This window comes from Notamacropus eugenii, chromosome X (assembly GCF_028372415.1).
Source record: "Notamacropus eugenii isolate mMacEug1 chromosome X, mMacEug1.pri_v2, whole genome shotgun sequence".
Taxonomy (NCBI): domain Eukaryota; kingdom Metazoa; phylum Chordata; class Mammalia; order Diprotodontia; family Macropodidae; genus Notamacropus; species Notamacropus eugenii.
Window position 1 is genome coordinate 92,974,014 of NC_092879.1, and position 21,812 is coordinate 92,995,825.

Here is a 21,812-nt window from a genome sequence, read left to right on the forward strand (position 1 = left end):
TTCCTTGGAGTTGTGCTATCCACAAACACTCTCAAAGCAGACACCCAAATTTTAGGATCCCTTTAGGAGGAATGAGAAGACATTTTCTACATCTTATTAAAATTTATTTTGACCTTTTTCTGTAAGAAATGGGGATTGATCTAAACATTCCTGGCCTCTGCCTCTTGGAACCCTCATCCCCCTCGATTCATTAGGGACTACCAGTGCAGGTTAGCCCCTGCTCTCAGCTGCATGGATTAGAAATTACTCTTGGGGCAGGATCAGGTCTTTCATGAGATTTCAATTGCCCAACATTTTAATACAAAGAAGAGAGGCAGGAGATAAGGGACTTTGATTGGAAGAATGTAGTGTGGCTAAATCATACACTGTACTGATATCTGTGTCCTGCAGGGTGATAGGATGCGATTTTTAAAGTCACTAGCAAGTCCAATGTGTTCTGACACAGATATCTTTAAAAATTGCAGAATCAGACATTTAGAGCAGGAATGAATCTTGGAAAGATTATCTAGTCTAACCCCTCATTTTCCAGAGAACATGTAGGCCCCAAGAGGGGACGTGACTTACCAAAGTCACGTAGCTAGTAAGTGGCAGTGCCAAGAGTTAAAGTCAGCATCTAAAGGCAACATGAACAAGGTTTTTTTTTTTTTGGTTTGGTCTTGCCTATCTTATTTTATTTTTCTTATTGATCAGAAAGCATACCATCAATGTGTAGTAGATTAGTGATATTAGCAAGAATACAGAACCTAGTTTCAGAAAACCTGCGTTCAGGTGCTGGCTCTGCACCTTATTGACTATGACCTTAGCTGAGTCATTGGAGGGGTTTCCTCAGCTGTGAAGTAGAGATAACCATACGGGTACTAACTATTTCAGTGTCACTATGAGAACGTGAGTTATTTGCATTAACAAAATAAGCTGGTAGGATGTTTATCTTTAGTAGCATATTTACATTTTGTAGTGATTTGGTATTTTATTTTAAATTACAATAAAAACGAGGAGAAGCAAGGCTTCAGTTCCTAGATTATAGATCTCAGAGGCCATCTAGTCTAAACTTTTCACTTCACAAGTCAGGAAACTGAGGCCCAGAGAAGTTAGGTGACTTGTCCAAGATGACACAGCTAAGTAAGTTACAGAGCCAGGATTTGAAACTGGGTCTGCGCTCGACGTGCTTCCTACCACGCTGTGCTGTCAGTTCGCACTGACTGACACATTAAGAAATAGCATAAAACAGCCCTCAAATCCTCCTACCTCCAACCCTTTTTGTTATTTCTTGTGGTCGAACAATAAAAAGCAATTTCCTAGTGTGGTGCAGTGGAAAGAGTGGCTTTGGAGTTGGAAGACCAGGTTCAAATCCTGAGTGTGTGACCTTGGGCTTGGAGTCAGGGTGACCTTTCCCTGCCAAATGAGGAGAGTGGAACAGATCAGCACAAATCTATGATCTGTGAGTTAAGGTGACATTACTCAGGTTTACCTGCTGCTCCAAAAAATGAACTTGGCCAAGTTTACTACAGTACTGGTTATTCCAAAGGTAACAAAAACACAAGATCGCACACATTCACTTTAACACAGATGAATTTTAATAGCTGAATCAAAACACCTGAAACACAATTCTTGAGACTTTTAGCAGCACCAGCAACAAGGAGTGTGGATTGCCATAGGGCAAAACTGAGATGGCCAAGGCAGGCACAAATTGAATTTTGAGGCCCCTGGAGTCTTCTTCTAATACAGAAAAATGAACTAAATAAAAATTTGCTATGACATTGTAATGGGCCATTAAAAATTATACTTCTAATGAGGAATATCATTTTAAAAAATCTAGTGTTCCCTAAAAACAAAAGCCAAAACAGAAAAAAAAACCCCGAAACCTCCAACCATCAACACTAATATTCCAGGGTATATCATCAATCATCAACTCTTTCTGCACAGTTTCTGGGGCTTAAAGTAGCCTTTCTCTACATTAGCCAAACTATACATAAGAGCCTACTGGGTGTTACACATCAGAATGCCATTGCTTGAATTACAGTTAAGTACCTTCATTAAGGGATCATGAAGTGACTTGGTAGAGAAATTAGTATGGTGGTGGCAAAGAGAAATGGGGCTTCAGTTGATCCATCAAGATGATTAACATGTGTCTTGGGGAGAAAGCAGACCCAAGAACATTAAATATATGTGATTTTTAGTCAACAAACTATACACCACCATAACAGAAGCAAGTCCTTTGAGGAGTTAGTTCATGTTGGTCTTTAGAAAGGCCTAAGATCTACAAATAGAAGTGATCATAAATAGAATGCAAATAGAAAGAGAGGGCCCATATGCCATGCACTTTTAAAAAAATGAGCATTAACAATGATTAGTTCTGAAAATTTCTGCCATAGTGTGACTGCTGCAGTTGGATCATATGACTTGGAAACCAGTGTTGGTGACTGTGGGTGAAGTCAGCATAGGAGCCGAGACTTAAGAGCTGGGGGAAAGGGGAGAGGGCCAATTCTGGTTCTGATATTCAACATCAAGGCTAGTCTGGGTGATGGGGCCAGATCTATACCTTTACTGGAAATGTGAGTGTGGTCAGTTCATTCCATTTTCATGTTTTTGGAAGTCTCGGTCTTTTGGGCTGGGTCAGCCTCTCTGTGTAGGTGAACTTTTTATGTGACTACTACAAAGCATAGGCTGTACTATTGTGAAAGTTGCCCTCAGGAAATATTCTTTTACTGGTAGTTTCTATCAGTAACTTCTATCAGTAATTTTGGGTTAGTTATTTATCAAAGAGAGCATGGATCTATAGAATAAGAGCTACGCAGAACAAATGGGTCCATCAAAAACTAGGTTCTGGACTACAAATTTCAATAATGTGATTTAGATCCAGCAGTCATTGTGGCTAAAAGTTGGCCAAGTCCTGTAGTACTTGTGTATTTTCTCTTCGCAATGCTTATATTAGAACACTTTAAAATTACTCAGAGTTCCAGACTTTCCCCTGCCATTATCCAAAAGCAAAAAGAATGAACTGACCAATTGCCGTTAAAGACAAGACCAAAGCAGGCTAAGATGTTAATTAGCTTGTTGCCCTCTTGGGCCTGAGCTGCCAGCCCATGACAAACCTGTAATTACATGGCACTGAAATATACATTAGAGACTCAGAGGACTTCGAGTTGGAAGAGAGCTCTCACTCAGTACAGGAATCCCTTCTATAGCATCTCTCAGCCTCTGCTTGAATGCCTTGAAGTGATAAGGTCCTCTCAAGGCAGTCCAGTCCACTGGTAGATAGCTCCCATATTAAAAAAGTTTTTCTGCTTCTTGTAACTTTTACCCTTTGGTTCTAGTTTTGCCTCTTGGAGCAGAAAGACAAGTAAAGTTCCTCTTCTATGTGGAAAGATCTTCAAATACTTGCAGTTAAAGGACTTTGGGAGGGAGACTCGTTATCCTTTAACTTCTTTCTGCTGGCCTTCCTGACGAGCTCATTCTGGTGGCCAAATGCAATGAATCATGATGTAAAGACATGTTGATAGGAAGATTAGGCAGAACTCTTCAGTTGATGAAAGGCTGCCATAGAAGCAGCATCTCTATGCAGCAAGGGTACAAAGTAAAGGCAGATCAACCATTTCTTTCCAAAGAAGGTTGGAATATTTGAACAGAATCTATTCATTTCAAACAAAAGGAGTATAGTATTCCCAGTGGCATGAGTCTGTCTTGCATTGAGGTGGTATTCTTTGAAAGGCTCAGAGCAGGAGAAAAATATATAGAAGGGTTTCAACAAGGCAACATACATTGTTACAGATCTGCATTCCCAGGCATGCCAGCCTCATGAAGCATCACCACTTTTGTTGAAACACAGGTAAGACTCATGTCTTTCCTTTGACAGAAATGTAAGGAACTACTTTTCAAAAAGTTTTATGGAAACCCTTTGCAGTTCATTAGTGGAAACACTTTCAGTGATACCTGTAGCTCTCCAACTCCATGTTGCTGAAAGCCTCATTTCACAGCGGGTTCTGGGTTAATACTGCAAATGTGAAACTATTTAATTCACTCAAGACCTAACTCTTCCTCGAAGGCCCTGGTTGATATATGCAGGAAGGGGAAATAGCAGAAATCACACACAAATACATTTGGCTTGCTCCCCATAAAGCTTTTTCTTCTCAACTCCCAACTTCAATTTGAAAGGCTCTGATTCACAGTCAATAATAACATCTAACTACCCTTTTTCTGGACACTCTTGGATGCACCTGGAAATCATCTCTGCTTATACTATTGACAAATCAATGTTGGGGTATTCTTTTCTAGAAGCTGTTGCCTTAACAGCATGAAGATCCAGCTTTGGAGCTGCTGTTTAGGTCAACAGTATGGCCTAGCAAGCAATGCTCCAGCTGCTCCTCCACTGCCAGAACCTGCCTCACTGCTTCTTCAAAGGCCACTGTGACATTGGTGTCATCTTTGGCACTTGTTTCCAGGTAGGGGTAATCCCCATGCTCCAAACACCAGGCCTGGGCCTCTTCAGTGCTCACCTGCCTTTCCACTTTGTCTACCTTATTCCCTAGGACTACAAAGGGGAAGTGGTCAGGGTCTTTCACATCTGCATAATAGATGAACTCTTTCTGCCAGTTGCTAAGATTTTCAAAGCTCTGCCTGTCATCCACACTAAAGGTCAAGAGGCAGCAGTCTGCTCCTCTGTAGAACGGTGTTCGGAGGCTCTTGAAACGCTCCTGACCTGCAGTGTCCCAGATCTGGAGGGTCACAAAGCGACCATCAACTTCTAAATCTCGGTTTAGGAATTCCACACCTATAGTGTGGAAAGCCTGAGAGTCAAATTTGTTGGTAACATAACGGTTCATGAGGGAGCTTTTCCCGACTCCACCATCCCCCAGGAGAATGACCTTTAAGAGCAGGGACTTCCCACTCATTGTAGCGGCAGCAGGTAGGTATGGGCTTGTGACCAAGATAATCTAAAAATAAGAGAAAAATAGGAGGGAAAATAGTTAGACCCAAGCAAACTATAAGCAATTCAGTACTGAATTCCTCTGTATTGCAGTGGAAGGCGCTATACTTTAAGAGTTTCACAGAGTGGGCAGGTATAGATTGGTTGTGATCTGCACTGGTACAAGGAGTACTCATATTGGTGACATCACAGAGTCATTGAAAAGTATCATTTTAGGCATCGTAACAATACATAGCAAAAAGAACACGCTCTTGCAGAAAAAGAGAACTTGCTTTTCTATTGTCTAATGCTGCTACAATTTCTGACAGTGTTACATATTCAAGGCCAAATCTGTTGGCAAAGTAGTACTTCACCCTAACTAATGCTATAGAGTTTCAATTTTGGCCCAGCACTGAGAGAGCACAAGCAGTAAAGGCTAGTCTGGAACCAATTTGGGGTTTGAGATCTGCTACTGAGAGGTTCCAAGGTAGCTGAGGGAAAGGGGCCCATACTAAAGCAGACCTCTAGTCCTGCAACCCCTGGACTAGTTCTGGAAGTAGAAAGGGGAACTGGGTCAAGTTTGTCAAAGAATTTCTAGTTCTGTGGGGCTTGCCTATTAGTGAGGGACCTACTGGGATCTTGACTTTTCTGAAACTGAAGGCATTACAAAGGTGATAAGTATGAGGCAGAAAAAAAAGGAATTTCTCATTAATTTGGGGGAGAGTCCATGGCAACTTAAATCCACATGGAACACCTAGAAGGCATCTTAGACAAATTACATATGGTGATTAGGTCAGTGTGGGAGCTAAACAAATCTGTAAGAAATATGATAGCAAGAGAAAAAAAGAAAGATGAGAATGGAATCCCTAGTGCCCTTGCCAGAATGCTTCCAGAAGCACATACACTGCAAACTTAGTAAGAGACACTAAGAAGTCTTCTCTCTCCATCCAAAACTCTTTGATATGTATGTGTAGTAACTAAATATTAGAAATAACAAATCGTGTGTATGTATGTGAGATTCATACAAATGCTTCTACAAAGGTATCTACCTATCAGTTCTTTTCCCATGATTTTAGTCTTTGTCTCCCCCCAATCCTCCCCCCCCGGAAAAAAAAACACAAACCAAGAAACTTAGGAAACTGAATTTCAAAAATCTATAGTAAAACACACCAGGAAAAGAAAAAAGTAATAAATTCAACTTAAATCCACAGCACATATTTAATATGCACAATTGCACAATTAACACTGAAAAAAAAATTCAGGCTATAAGAAGCTTAACTTGTCCCGAATAGAATGCATTTAATTTGTATTCTTACTATAATAAGCTTAAAGAAAATAGCCTTTGATAATAAAACAAATCAAAGCAAGTAGGAGATACTTAGTAAAGGGAATGTACAGAGGGGCCTAAAGTACAAGGAATATCTACACTAGATCGAGGCTTCATTCTGTTTCCTTCTACTAAGAGTCCTATTGCCATGACAGGATGGTTGCCCCAGTAAAATGCTAATCTGCCCCAGACTGTCATACCAGCTATAATGTTCACAGTTAGGTGAGGGACTGGATCGATGATTTTACTGATATAGGGAACTCCCAGAAGAGAGAACTCCCTCTACCAATGCAGGCCAGCAACTTATGGTCTTAGAACCCTGAGAGGTTGAGTGACTTGCCCAGGGTCACACTGCCAGTGTCAGAGGTAAGACTAGAACCCAAGGTCTTCCTGGCTTCAAAGCCTGCTCTCTAATCATAAAGCCACTCTGCCTCTCTTGCTGTCCATGGTAGTGAAGAAAATAAAGCAAAACTGTAAGTGAAGCTTCTGCTTATCTTTCTCTTCTCAAGACTGGACATTTAATTAAGGTAGTCAATCTTGAATGAAGGGTTTTGTATTTTTACTGGTATAGCAACGTAGCACTAAGCCTGGAGCTTAAAATTTGATTTGATTAATTGGTTGATTGATTAAATACAAGACTTTGTGAAATTATGACACCTTCATTTCAAGAATAATATTCTTAATCAAGGCAAAACTCTTTGATAAATGATTAGACTCCGGTAATAGAAGTCTAATCAGAAAATCAGTTAACAAATGGGTGTCATAGTTCACACTCCTGGAATATAAAGCAACACTTTCACCCAACTGTTGAACAGCTTACTGTTATAAATGCTAGGGAATGCAAGCTAAAAATAATGGAATAATTGCCAATATTAATTGCTTAGTCACTAAGCACAGCCCCTTTTGGGGTGGAGGAGGTGTAATGCTATCCATGTGAGGAACTCCTTGTTGGGAAAACTCCCTCCACCAACTTAGTTTGACCATTTGTCTCCAGAGTTGTTTGGGGTACTGAGAATTTCAGTGACTTGTCAACAGTCACATAGACCATATATATGAGAGTTGGGACTCAAAGCCATAGCCACACTATCGATTTCTCAAGCACCCTCATAATTACAAAAGCCTATTTTATGCACTCTTCCACTGGCAATTTGAAGCTCTTGAAACCAGCTTGATTTGATAAAAGTTTCTTTAAACGGCGGTGGAATAGCTGTTAGCATACTTTCTTGTTCGTTGTGTGAATCTGAAAGACAATTTTAGGAACTAGGACTCTTGACAGACTATGATAGCAATCAATGGCATGTGTGAAATGACTCAGTCACACTCTGAGCAGACTAGTGATCATATTACCAAACTCATTAGGGGTAATTTTCTCAGCTGTGGATAAGCTCAATAGAATGAAGGGTCAATGGAGTGACTATGGAAACCAAATTACTAGAGAGCTCCAATTAGAGTAGAAGAGTAGGAAGAACTGCATTGGAAAGCAGACTCCAATTATTTGTACTTTGACTGCTTTGTGAAACACACAAATGACTTTGAACCTGTACCTTTTCATTAACAATAATTTCACTGTTTCACTAGTTGTCTGAGACAATTAGATACTTATACATCATAGTTCCTTTGCAGTGATAACTTGTATTCTTTGGCTCAGAAATCCTACTAGTAAGTCATAGGATCAGGGTGGACAAGGGGCCCAGATTGGCACAGTCTCCTTGAAATTCCTGATGTTTCATCCACTTCTCCAAATCCATGTTGGAGGGTCAATAACAGAACATGAAAGTCCAGTGACAATCTTTCCCCTTCTAGATCCCCTTGTGCAGGTAATTCACTGCTACTATTCAGTTACATGTTTGTTGATTGCTATAAAAAGTATCTAGGAATTCAGGCTTCTGGATAGATTCCAAAGCATTCCAGACATCCATTTCTTTAGGGGATTCACCTCCAGCATGGTGTAGAAGTAGATCTGGACTAGGAATCAGAAGACTTGGGGTTTTAGCCCCAGCTTTGCCTCTTCCTAACCATGTGACCCTGGACAATTCAATAGAACATATGCTCTTTGAGGACTGAGAAAAGACATTCACCTGCTGTGAAGCTCCTGTTTTGTCTGCTAAGGAGTGTGGTCTTTGAACAGGAAAGGACAGAACAAAATGGATAACAGGGGATTAATACTCATGATAAGTTGGGAGTTCATAAGAGCTGTCCTTAATAAGTTCAAATCACCAAGACCAGAAGAAACTCCCTGTTATGGCTAGATGTGATGACTAAACCATTCTCTGTGATCTTTTCAAAGAATGGAAATTTTCAAAAAATGTAAAAGAGTAGACTAAGTAAACTATATGTCAGTGTGAGCTTGACTTTGGTTCCTGGCAAAGTTCTAGAACACCATATTAAAGGGCTGATTAGTGAACATTTAGAAAATGAACCAATGATCACAAAAAAATCAGCATGGCTTCACCAAGTTAGTCATACCATGGCCAATGTGTTGGTTTGCTGTGCTCAACTGTACTTCACTTTTAGAAGGAAGGGACCTATTTGGGGAAGGACATGAGAGAAATTGTCCTTGGGGAGGCAGAACAGAGAGAGCACTGGCTCTGGGACCAGAAGACCTCAGTTCAAATTTTGCCTCTGAAGCTTACTGCTTGTGTGAGCTTGGGAAAATCCCATACATAGCCTCCTTAATTCATCTTTAAAATGATGATGTTGGGCTATATGACCTCTAGCTCTAGAGCTACAATCCTTAGTGACAACAGTATACAAGAAGCACAAATAAAATGAAAGAACAGATTGTGCCAGACTAATCTTATTTCCTTTTGTGACAAAGTTCACCAAAGCCAGATCAGAAAAATGAGGTAAAGTTTCGATCAATTTTAGCAAAGGATTTGATAAAGTCTCTCATGCTCTTCTTGTGCCATAAGATGGAAACATGTGTACTAAATGATAGTGCAATTGGATGGATTCAGGACTGGCTGAATGGCTGAACCTGAAGAGTAGCTAGTTAGTTAGTAATGGTTTGATGTCAGCCTAGAAAGAGATGTACAGTGAAATGCCCCGGAGCAAGGTGTTAGGCATGGCATGGATCAAGGCATGAATGGTACATTTAGTAAATTTTCTATAGCTCACACACTCATTAACACAGTATGGATCCAAAAAAATTTTGACAAGCTACAGTGCTGGGCCAAATCTAATCATTTGAGAGATAAATGGTCTTAATTTGGGATCAAATAAATTAACTTCACAGCTACAAAATGGAGGAGGGATAGCAAGGCAACAGTTTGTTTGAAAAACGTGTGGACTTTAATGGATTACAGGCTCAATATGCATTTAGAAGGTGATACGAGACTACAAGAAAGAAAGGAGGAAAGAAAGAAAGAAGGAAAGAAAGAAAAAAAAAGAAAGAAAACCTTGGGCTTCAGGAAGACAAGTATACTCTCTAGGCAGGACTAGGGAGGTGATGGTCCCTGTGTACTCTGCCCTGGTCAGATCATATGGAGAATTGTCTTCAGTTCTGGGTACCGTATTTTCGGGAGGATTCTGACAAGCTGAAAAGCATTGGGAGGAGGGCCTTAGGTTTATGTCACATGAAGAGAAGTTGAAAGAACTGAGGACATTTAACCTGGAGAAGAGGAGACGCTCTGTGTGTGTGTGTGTGTGTGTGTGTGTGTGTGTGTGTGTGTGTGTGTAGAATATTATAGTTTTTAGGTTTGACATAAGGAAAAACTTCCTAACAATTCGAACCATCTAAAGATGAAATGGGCTCATTTGAGCCTCGCAACATCCCTGCGACGTAAGAACTAGAGGTAGCATCATCCCCATTGAGCAAACTGAGGCTCAGAGAAGGACACTGACTTGCCCATAATCATATAGCTAGTATTAGAGGTAAAATTTGTATCCAGGTTTTCTGCCTCCAAGTTCAATGTTCTATTTCCTTTATTACATCACCTCCATATATGTGAAAGGGCTTCGTAAACTGAAATCCAGAATGCTATAGACACCTAGAATCATAGATTGAGAGCTGCAAAGACCCTCAGAGGGCATCTAGTCTAACTCTTATTTTATAACTAAGTGTAACTGGACAGTGATGAGCCCAAAGTCTCATCAAAGGCAGGGGCAGGGTTTGACTCCAGAGCCAGAGGTACTTTCCCTCCACCAAGCTGATACCTCGGAGGAAATGTTGATGATGGTGGTGGTGGTGGTGGTGATACAATCGTGGATTGGACTTGGAGGGGGTAATTATGATGAGGATGAGGATGATGATTATTACTGAAAGGAGGCATTAATAAAATTTGTCTTTGTCAGAGATCATTTACAGCATAATTATTGCTACATACCTTCATGACTGTATCCAAATATATACTATGAATGGCCTCTGCAACATGAAGTTGACAACATTTTTCATTCATGTTTCTGGATAACAATGTATTATGAGCAGATGAAACAGCCCCAAACCCCTTAAACCTGCACCAGCTCTATCTAACCTTTATGCAGTAGGTACATGCCACATGTCTTAAGTTTTGCTTTTCTGATTAAGTTTCTGTTTTTCAGTAATCAGATTCACCAGTTCAGGCCTCCTCAATTTTTGTAGACACCTTATCCAAAGCCAGGGGCAATTAGATGGCTCAGTGGATAGAGTAGTAGGCCTGGAGTCAGGAAGACCCGAGTTCAAGCCTCAGATACTTATTAGCTGTGTGACCATGGGCAAGTCACTCCACCTCTGTTTGTCTTAATCCACTGGAGAAGGAAATGGCAAACTACTCCAGGAACTTTGCCAAGAAAACCCCAAGGACATTATGGTCCATGGAGTTGTGGGGAGTAGGATATGACTGAACAACAAGTATACAAGGCCAAATGAGGGAGGATTACATCCTGGAACAGTGATAAAGCTTCTCATGGGTCACAGGCGGAGGCTGGTCTCCTCCACCTTGTGGGAACAAGCATCAGTGACAAATCCCAGCTATTTCAGTACTTCACCCCCACCTCTGAGGGGCTATAAAAACCTCTACCCTAGGGAGAGAGCTTTGGCTTCATTCGGGGAAGAGTTGGTGTCCTGACTGCTGCCTCACGTTCCCAGCCTGCAAAACTCCTGCGACTTCTGCCAGATTCGGGAAGCTGATTGCCACCTGTTCCTGTGTATCCTTGCAAAAAAAAAAATCTTAATTCACTCTGTAACTGTAAGTCAGCCTTGTTTAGTCATTTGGGGCCCCTGTGATTTGAACCCTACCACTGATCAGCTTGTCTGGTCAGGTTAATAGAAGTTGGTACTAGGAGTTGGGTGCAACAACTTTACTTTTGAGCTAGAGTAATGGCAGGACAAACTGGGCAGAGGAAAGTGAAGGGGAAGGAGAAGGAATTCCCTGTACTGGATTGGATGACTAAAATGAAGGCAAACTCAAATGGTGATGTAGACAGGCTTATTTCCCTCCTAATGAAGAAAGCAATGGTTGAGAAGGAAAGACTCCAGTCTGAGAAAATAGTCTGTTGTGAAGATGTGGAGGAGAATGGAGGAGGCAACTAAGGCAGGATATTTCCAGAATAGTCCGTGAAGACAAAAAAGGTAGTGATCCCTTTCCTCTTTCCCCACCTCCGACTGGATTGAAAAGGGTTTGTGGGTGGGGGTGGGTTAGGGAGGGCATAGAGATAAGAAAAATCAAATCAGGGAATATCCAAAGAACATATTTGGAAATATTGGTCAAAATTTAATTTCTTTTAAGCAATCCATGACTTTGAAGTCTGGATTCATGGTCCTGTGTTAAATCTGATGTATACACGTGATGTGTAGGTGTATGTATACCTAGGTACATGTATGCGTCTGCTGTTCAATTATATGTTCACCAATGTGGTAGCAGTTAATTTAGTTTATAATTTACTGTTTTCTTTTCTTTTTTTGGGGGGGGGCAATCAGGGTTAAGTGACCTACCAAATTTGAGCTCTGGTCTTCCTGACTCCACAGTGTGTGCTCTAACCACTGTACCAACTAGCTGCCTCTATTCTTTTCTTTAGTAAGCCACACACTGTAAAAGATCTTGGAAAAAATAATTTGGTATCTGATTATGTACATGCATGTATACATGTATGTATGTGTGTGTCTGCTGGTCTGTGTGTCACTGTGGTTGTCAGTGAAAAGAATTTCAGACAACTCTGGAGTCAAGTTCTTTGAATCAGTCATTTAAAGTCTATAAAATTGTGTATTATATCTCTTCACATCTGGCCAGCACTGGGGGATGAGTTTAGCATAAGATTAATTGTGAAGGATTATGTAGACACCTGTGAATTGGTGTGAAGAATCTGAATTTTGCTTTCCAGTAAAAGAATAGTTTGGAAGAAATCATTACAGTCACAATTTTGTCATCTATGAATTTGATTCAAACTATAATGGGAAAGAAATCAGGCTTTCATATGATTCTACTGGGGGCATTTCAGCAATGTTTGGAATGTAAATTGATTTCAATGGCATTGCATGTGCACTGAATTTCATGTTTTTCTCTGTGGTGGGTTCCTGGGTTCACCCACCATGGAATGTTCAATTGTGGGGATGCAGACATTTAATAATTTGGATCTTTGCACCCAGACTTCCCTCCAGAGCTACCCCACCCCTTTTCTGCTGCTCCCTGAAACCAGGGATGGCTGAGGAGGAGTGGGGGGGTTCTTCTCTTTTGCCCCCTCTTTTTGTGCTCTCTTTCCTTGGTTTGAAGAGGATGAAGAGCTCAGCCAGCATTTGCTACCTACCCTCCCCCTTTCCTTTCTCTGAGATCTTTCTCTCCTCTGAGGGCTGAGAGATAGATTCCTTGGCTTGTTCTCTCCAGCCAGGTCTTTCAAAGCACCCCAGCCAGGACAGACCTGGGAAAGGTATTTGTTACTGCTCTGGCTAGTTCTTGATGGACTTCTACTGCAAGCTGTAGCTTCTGATTGTGTTCCCAATCTCCTCTCTCCAGATATCTATTCCCTCTCATGAACTTTATGCCTCTGCAACTCCCTTCTGTGCCCTTATCTTCTCTGTTTGAGTATGATGTGTGATCTCCTACTGGAAGATACTAAAGCTAAGTTTCCCAAAGTACTTATCTGATAGGGCTAATGCTATTCTGAAAGCAATGACTTTCATATTTGTCTTTAGGCTAAAATCTCCCCAATATGATCAGCTTAATAAACATACATTCCTTTTTTCCAAAGAAAGACCTACAAGAATGTGAGTTGTTGTGCACAATCTATCAAGACATGCTATTACTAAAGCCAAAAGATCCCACGGTTCTTAAGACTCTTGGAATGTATGTTAGAAGCTTATCAATGCATTTCTATGAACAATGTTGACAATAAAAGAGAACACAGGTAAATGATGTGACTTTCGAATGTCTATAGTCATAGCTTAATTTGTTTTGGGTAGATCTGACCCAACTTTCTATTTCTGAATGTGTTCTGATACCAAATTTACTTGTGTAAACTGAGAAAGAATTGTGAATGCTAGGTTTAGTTTAAGTTATAATCTGGAAAGCAAGCAAGTACCTCCTGTATAAATGTAAATTAAACCAGCAGTTATAAGATTGCAAACTCTTACTTACATCTAGTCCCTGTGAATAAGGCACCAAGAGAATTTAGAATTTTAGCTTTACAGTATCGTGTCTACTCTTCCTTCTGGCTGTACCAAAGGTTATCTAAATTACTTTGTAGCTACAATACCTTCTCTAGGAAAGGAATCTGGAATATCTATTGGTTTTGTAACTATAGACTTGGGCCTTGACTTAAAATACTATAGGTTCCCGTTTTTCTCATTGATCTTTACAATTTATCTCCCTTTTGTGGCAGTTGGTTATTCCCAAAGATCTTGGGCTGGAAAGGACCTCAGAAGGTTATCTCTGTAATGAGGCCTTGGGAGCATGCCCAGGTCCATGGTAGTCAGTGTTACATTTCATCTTACATATGAGTTTAAATGACTTGCCCAAGATCTTCTAGGTAGTAGGCAGCAAAGCTGGGGTTCAATTCGAACTCCTCTGAACCCAAATCCAGTGTTCTTTTTACTCTATCATGCTGATTGCCTCCAAACTTCAACACTTCTACCCTACTATGCCAACCTCCTTTCGGGTAACTTCAGCTCACACCTCTCTTCCTACTCTCCAGGTAAGCAGTTCAACCACTTCCACCGAAACAAAAACTGTTTTCCTTTCCCTATGTGACCCAGTGGTCCAAAGCAGACTTCAGGAAGCTAATAGTCTCTTCTATCCTGGAATATTCTGAGAGAAAACTGTATGTGAGATCCTAGGGATTCTCAAAATGGATGATTTTCTTTTCTGAAATAGGAATAAAAACATCAATTATCCGGTCACTTCCTCTGCCTCTCTAGCCCTTGGAGTCAGGACTCCAAGTTTTCTAATCCACAACCTTTCATGACTCTACCATGACTCTGGCAGCTCCTACCACCGTAGGCCCCCCGTTTTCTCTTAAGAAGACAGCTGCAAGAGTCCTTTTTGGGGGGAGAATAAAAAAGAAGTCAAAATAGGAATAGGAAAACCTTAGAAGCTACAAGCTGCAACAATTCTAGTCTTTAGATAGTAGTTTTAGCCAAAACAATTTGGAAGTAGCAAAGTATAAGAGAGAACCTCAGTCTTACAGGAGAAGTTTTTATGGGTGATTTGTAAATAGTTTGGAATATACATTTGAAATAAAACTAGAATAGAAAAAGCATAAAGTTATAATAGCATATAGCTGAGAAAAAGTTAGGGCCATGCTAAGCAAACAGGTACCCCACCCCTACTAAGAATAGTGAAATTGAAAATAAATAAATGAAAAGAATACTCTGGGTAATCTATTTCTGGTGCAATAATCTAATAGCTTGAGTATTTTAGTATTGAATATGGGACTGTATATAAAGCTCTTTATAAACTTTGAAGCACTATATGATCAACATCAACTATTATTGTTACTGTTTTTTCCATTCCATTGATTAAAGAATGCTTCTGTAACTATTATTTCATTTGAAGCCATGTGTCCCCAAGCCTATCACAAGTAGTCCTAAGTCAAGGAGGTCTTTCCCTCTATGAAAGACTAGGACCAGAGATGAAGTAGGCTGGGCCATCTTTGAAGATCTCACAATAACAGCAGAAAACAGCAAACAACTCAATTTGCAAGAACTGAGTCTATCTTGGCTGCAAGGAAAATGTAAAACTGGGACAGTTATGCAGTATTTAAGAAAGTTTATCAGCACCAACACTAACACTGAACTGTGGAATTTGAGTTGTCATCTGGAGTAATTTTCTTATCCAGAAGAAGCTGCCTACACTGTGTACTCAAATGAGAAAAACGATCTCTGTGCTTTGTTTCCAGAAACTTGAGGGATAATATATATACCGTTTTGTAACTTCTACACATGGACTCATGGGGGTATGTGGTTGGAGGATCTTAGTTATTGTTTTAATAGTTTCAATTTATTTTAAGCATTTCTGTTTATTCAACATTAGCATATCCCATAATGTTATTATTTTGTCCTGTATTGATGTCAAGTTTGATTTAGATTCTATTATGATTATCTAATATGCCATATTTGAATGAGATGTTGTAGAGCTGAAAGTTAGAAGAACTGGAAAAGAAGGAAACTTAGAAAAGAGCTAGAAGCTTTAGAAAGACTTAGCAGGAACTTAATAGGTATGAAAGAGGTATCATCCACTGAAGGGTTCATGCCATGTTATAGCTACAAACCAATGGAGTACTTGTCAATTTTGATGTACAGGCAGGATAGCTGACCAACTGTTGACTGTGCCATCTCTTGTGATGACTGCGAATAGCGGAACTTGCTGTAGGGGGAAGAAACCATCACAACTCTAGTTGCTTCTTACAATTTGATTATCATTCTATTTGGACCTTACTATTACATGCCAGATCAGAAACCTGATGGGAAGATTTAATAAATTATAAGGCCTAATTCTTGCTAAAAATTATTATCAATGTGATGAGCTTGATGATGAATCTGCAGCCAACTATCAAGGGGAGACTGTCAACAGGTTGCTTACTAAAGTGCTCATGAAAGAAGCACTGGAGCCATAATGGTTCTGAATAACACATCTGAATATATGAATGAGTCCCAGGTGGTTCTATAGGAGCAGAGGTAAGGATTGGAGAAGCGGCCTCACGAAGGTGGTGGCAGGACTTTTCTGATGACCCTACTGTTTTCCTCCCTTGAAAGGGGCAGCCCTCCCACCTGGTTGACCACACACCTGACTAGTGTACCCCTTGGATAGTATGAAGACCTGTACTATGAATTGGCAATTCAGGATCCAAATTTTACTCATTATAAGGACAGAATTAAAGAAACCAGACCCATCAAAACTATGCAAAATCAGTCTGTAATTCCTAGATCAATACTCTGTAAAATACCATCAATATTACCACAAAAATATCTTTCTCCCCTCTTACAGTAAGTTCCTCTAGTCCTTAAAAATACAGCTAATTATTCTATAATGATCTTACTTGGTATATACAGAAGAAACAAATGTTTGTAAGAGTTAACTGAAATGAGAAGAGACATACTATAACAAAAGGATGATTTTTAAGATACCCTTCCTGTGGAAACAGAGGGATGGCATGTGGAAAACTGTTTTCCAATAATAAATTTTTAAATTTCCACAGTTTTATATATTTTCTTCCTACCTTCATATCTTGTTTGTAGAAGTTACTCTCATAACCCTTGAGTACATAACTTTTGCTTGGGGAGACACTATGCCACTTACATTGAAAATTACTTGTCTCTATTTGTGGAATCCATTTTTTTGTACCACCAGGTTAAGTCACCAAAGCCATAAATGTGGTGAGGTGACAAGCCTCCTTGCCCCAGATAAATAAGCATCGTAATGACTAGTATAGCCTGATAAACATCAATGGCAACCAACATGCCAATAGAAAATACGAGTTTATCCATTCCTACCCTCTCTAAATTAAGACTTGAGTATATTCCTTTAAAGAGATGGGATATGGACAAAAGCAGTTGCATTATTGGCCTGTTAATCAGCTCAAAAGGTCTAAATCTTATATTGTCTCTACCTTCTATGTGGTAGACATGTATTAGTGTCCTACGTCTTCATGGTTGTTTTTCTGCTTAAGTTTCTGCTTCTCAGTAATCAGATTCCCTAGCTTCTGCCTCCCCTGTTTTTGCAAATGAATTTGTGCAAGCTAAGGAAAATTTCATCTTAAAATAGTGATAAGGACCCTAACACGATCACAGACTCGGGCCATTCGCCACTCCCCAAACCCAGCTGTGTTTGTACTTTCTCATTCAGCCCTTGAGGGGGCCTTTGGGTTCATTCATGAAAAGGCTGGCATGCCAATTTCCAACTCATATCTTTGGTCCACCATGCTCTTCCACATACCCCAGAACTGAGATGATCTATGTGCCTATTGTGGTTGTCTGTATCAGTGAGTGTCCTTGCCTAAGTAAGGTCCACCTGATCCCCACCTGTTCCTGTGTATACTTGCAATAAAACCTCGCTTAATTCTGGAACTATAAGTCAGTCTCATGGAATCATTTCCTGTAGCCTGTGATTTGAGCCTGAACTCTAATCAGCTGGTGTGGTCTTGGTTCATGATTCTTTCTTAGGTTATTATTACTTTTGAAGTGGCCCCAAAATTCTGGAGCACTTTTCCAAAAAAAATCAGTAGGTAGAGTTCTATTTCTGGAATTCGTACAGTCATAGGCTGTTAAAACTCAAAGGGACCTTAGAGATTTTCTAGTCCAACTTCCTCATTTTACATAGAAGGAAACTGAGGCCCAGAAAACAGAAGTAACTTGCCCAAGATGTTAGTGGCAGATTCTGACCAAGAGTTCAGGTCTTCTGACTCCTAGTCCAGTGTTCTTTCTCTAATTCTGAAACACAGAAAAACGTTTAACTGATATGAACATGGTTCCTTTCCCACAACAAAAACCAAAATCATACATCTCCCTGAAACAGTAGTATTTTCATTATCATACAATCATAGTTGATAGAGGAGAGAGGTGGACTTTTAGGGGTACTTTGAGAAGAATTAACAAAGTACAAAGGCAAATCAAACCATTTTCTCCCCAAGATGAAACCCGTTGTAAAAATTTAAATGAAACTGCCCAAATGTATCAACAAGTTGTCAAAAGAAGTCTATGAGAACATAAACATATAAGTCAAAACCCTTATGTCTAGGCCCCACAATCAGAATGTATTTGTACTCAGATAGAGAATTCTGATAGTAGCCTGTCCTGGAGAAAATTTGATTCAACAGGAATCTGAAATCCCTGAAATTTCCTTCTTTTCCTTAAAGATGCAGACTTAGAAACATCATCTAGGAATCATTCAATGCTCTGACATGCTGTGCCCAGAATGAAGAATTCATTAGAGCAGTGTTTCCCAGCAATTTTCACACTGTTACCTTTACTCGTTGATTAAAATGGGGATGGAGGGGGGGTTAAAAGGGAGAAAATAATCAGTCCTTTGAAAATAATAAATTTTATTATGGTCATGGAGAGAGGACCAAGAAACAGACAGAAAGGAGAATGGCAATGATATCTCAGTTGCCATAAGAGGAAGGAGTCTCTCCAAGTAGGAAGCTATAGGTTACCTGTGGCAAACCTTGAGTGGGGTTCTAATATCCAGCTACAAGAAGGGAAAAGTGTTGGTTGAGGGAAAGAAGGGGAAAAAAAAGCAGGGCTGTCCTCAGAATATGTGGAAGAGGGTGGCTCTGGTGGCAGTATGCGCCAAGGAGGAGCCCAGCAGCAGGGAAAGCCCTGCTTGCTGTGACACAGCACTTAGCTCACTGTTGAGATCTATCACACTGAGTGGAAAACACTGCACTAGTGAGTGGGGAGAGGAGTTCTTTCATCTCCAGCCGCAATCGCCTCAAAAAACCCCCAAAAACCCAAAACAAAGGAACGGCCATCAGCTGGAGATACCTTAGCTTAAGAGCATAGACATTTCTGAGATAAGAAACTTGTTTAAAGTCCAAAATATCTTCGTCGCCCCCACCCCCACCCCTTAGGCAGCAGCATCCAACACCATCTGATGCTCTGGAGAAAACCAAAACCTCTCTGTGACACCAAACTCATTTTGCAATGTTGACAGTTGGCCACTGTGCCCATGCTGAGAGCCTAGATGCCACCGCTGCCAGAACAGAAGTCATCACCAAGATTGGGAGGGCACTTGGCACCTACCACCAGCATGCCCAGCATCTCCTTTGGCTTCTAAGGTCCCTGACCTCCTTGTTTGCGAGCACAGCAGGCTGGGATTGGGCAATGCCCCCAAGGCCGCCAGGTCTCTGCCGGGGGTGGGCGAGGATGGATGGCATGATGGTGGCGGCAGCAGCGCGGGGAGGAATGGACCGAGCCGGGAGCAGCCGGGGGGGCCGCGGGCCGCAGCAGCGGGACCCCCGGGCTCCCGGACCCCTGGGAGGGAGAGCGGGGGCGGGCGGCCCCCCTCGGCAGCACGCATGCGTCCCCCGCGCCGCCCGCCCCCGCCGCGCGCCCCCCGCCCGCCCGCCGGCTCCCGGGCGGCGCGCCCTCCGCGCAGCCAGGTAGGCAGCCACCTTACCGGGCCGGAGGCGCCGAGGAGGCTGGGCCGGGCTGGCTCAGGGCTGCTGGCTCTCCCCGTCCGTCACCGCCGCCTCCTTCGCTGCGCCTCGTTCGCTTGACAGCTGCCGCTCGCGCCCGCCGCGTCTCGAGCCCGCGCTTGCGCCCGAGAGATGGGGAGGGGGAGGGAAAAGGGGGGGTCGGGGACGAAGGCGGGGCTGGGCCGCCCTGCCTCGCGCCCTGGCTCCCCGGGGACCCCCTCGTGCGCATGCGCGCCCTGCGGCTCCTTGCTTCGCGCCCCCAACCCCCACCCCTCTTCCATCCTCCAGCTGTCAGTCTCTCCACCTTCTAGAAGCAGCTAGAGATCTAGGCTCCCCCCACCGCCCACCCCCCACCTGACAGAGGATCCCTAGGTTGAGAGCCACAAAGACCGCTCAGGGTTGGTTTGTTTTTTTCATGATCATCTCCTTCAAGCCTCCCTTCCTAAGGGTGGGGAAACTGAGGCCTACACAGGGGCAGGGACTTAGGACTTAGCAAGAGGTGGGAAGAATCTCTACAGAAGGGCAAGCTGATCATCATTTTGTACTGATGACTTTATACTTCATTCCCAATCTAGAATGTGGCCAGCAGCAGGGCCATGACCTCCAACCAATGGGAGCCGCCAGCCAGCAAACACTCCTTTCTCCCTTCCTTAAAATCACTAAGGAGAAAGTGCCAGATCAATGACTCGCCCCCATTTATGGTCCTGGAGGAGATGGTAGGTCAAGACTGACCACTTGGAACTCACACGTAGCAGAAGAATCAGCTAGCAGTCATCCCTCATCCCAAGGACGCATCGTTGGGAGGAATTTCATTTCTCCAAGTGTGTCTGGTGTCTTAGCCTGTTCCTCTTTTCCTGTTCCTCTTCCCAAGCACTCCCTCCCTTCCATTCCTTTGCCTTAGCCACTTTCAAACTGACATTTGCCTGGAATGGGGGAGGGGGAGGGCCTCCAGAAGTCATCCACTTTCCTATTCCATCTTCCCACCTGACCAAACCCTACATAGAGCATCTCACAATGATGGCTAGAGCTGTTCCACTCCTCCCTGCTGGGAAGGTCTTATTCAGACTGAATCCCTGCTACTGTAGCTTTACTTCTCCTCATGTTTCTTCTTTTGTGCTCCCTGCAGGTGGAAAACAGAGGGTCATTACTCTGAATAACAATCCTTTATTTTCTAGAAAACTGCTGTAAACTTCACTTTGGACTAAATAATCCTTTAACCATTTTTGCATGGGTACTATTTTCCAACTCTTTATTTTTCTTATTGACTTGCATTTACCGAATATTCTATTTGCCTTTTCATTGTTTTTTCCCTTTGTTGTTGTTGTTGTTCAATCCTGTGATTTCCTTGCTGCAGAGTACTCCAGGCATGGAAACTCTCCCATAATGCAGAGTGTTAGCATTTCACATGGAACCCGGGGTCTTCTCTAATTACCTGCACCAGCAAGAGATTCAGCAATTTGTCTTTGGCTATGCAGCTGGTATGTGTCCGAGTCAGGGCTTGAACTTATCTTCCCGACTCTAAGGCTGGTTCTCTGTTCACTGCACTGTACTGCATCTTGTTCAGTTGGTTTTCAGGTGGGTCTGACTCTGTGACCCTATTTGGGATTTTCTTGGCAAAGATCCTAGAATGGCTTGCCATTTCCTTTTCCAGTTGATTTTATAGGCAAGGAATGGAGGCAAACAGGGTGAAGTGACTTGCCCAGAGTCACACATCTAGGAAGTATCTGAGGTCACATTTGAACTCAGGTCTTCCTGACTCCAGGTCCAGCGACCTATTCACTGTACCATCTAGCTGCCCACTATACCACCTAGCTATGCCATAAGGGTAGGAACACTTTACCTACACAGGAAAAATGAGGTGCACAGACAGTGTGTTGGATTATCAGAGAAGTACAGTCTTAGGAAGAGTCTATCCAGATGGAAACTGCGTGAGCCTGCCTGTCACTCGTGATGATGAACTCCCATTATGTTGACAAGGACTATGTCCTTCCACCCTTTGCCAGAGAAAACGGCTTCCAGCATGCAGATACTCACAAGGGT

General features: G+C 41.9%; 1 protein-coding gene across 1 annotated transcript; it reads right to left on the minus strand.

Moving 5' to 3' along the window:
• Positions 1-1,551: 1,551 nt before the first annotated feature.
• Positions 1,552-19,956, minus strand: RAB9B (RAB9B, member RAS oncogene family). Its single transcript, XM_072626737.1, has 2 exons — positions 19,754-19,956; positions 1,552-4,931 (listed from the first exon to the last, which is right to left on the minus strand). Exon 2 carries the CDS (start codon positions 4,887-4,889, stop codon positions 4,284-4,286), a length of 606 nt encoding a protein of 201 aa, XP_072482838.1. The 5' UTR covers positions 4,890-4,931; positions 19,754-19,956; the 3' UTR covers positions 1,552-4,283.
• Between the last annotated feature and the right edge of the window lie 1,856 nt (positions 19,957-21,812).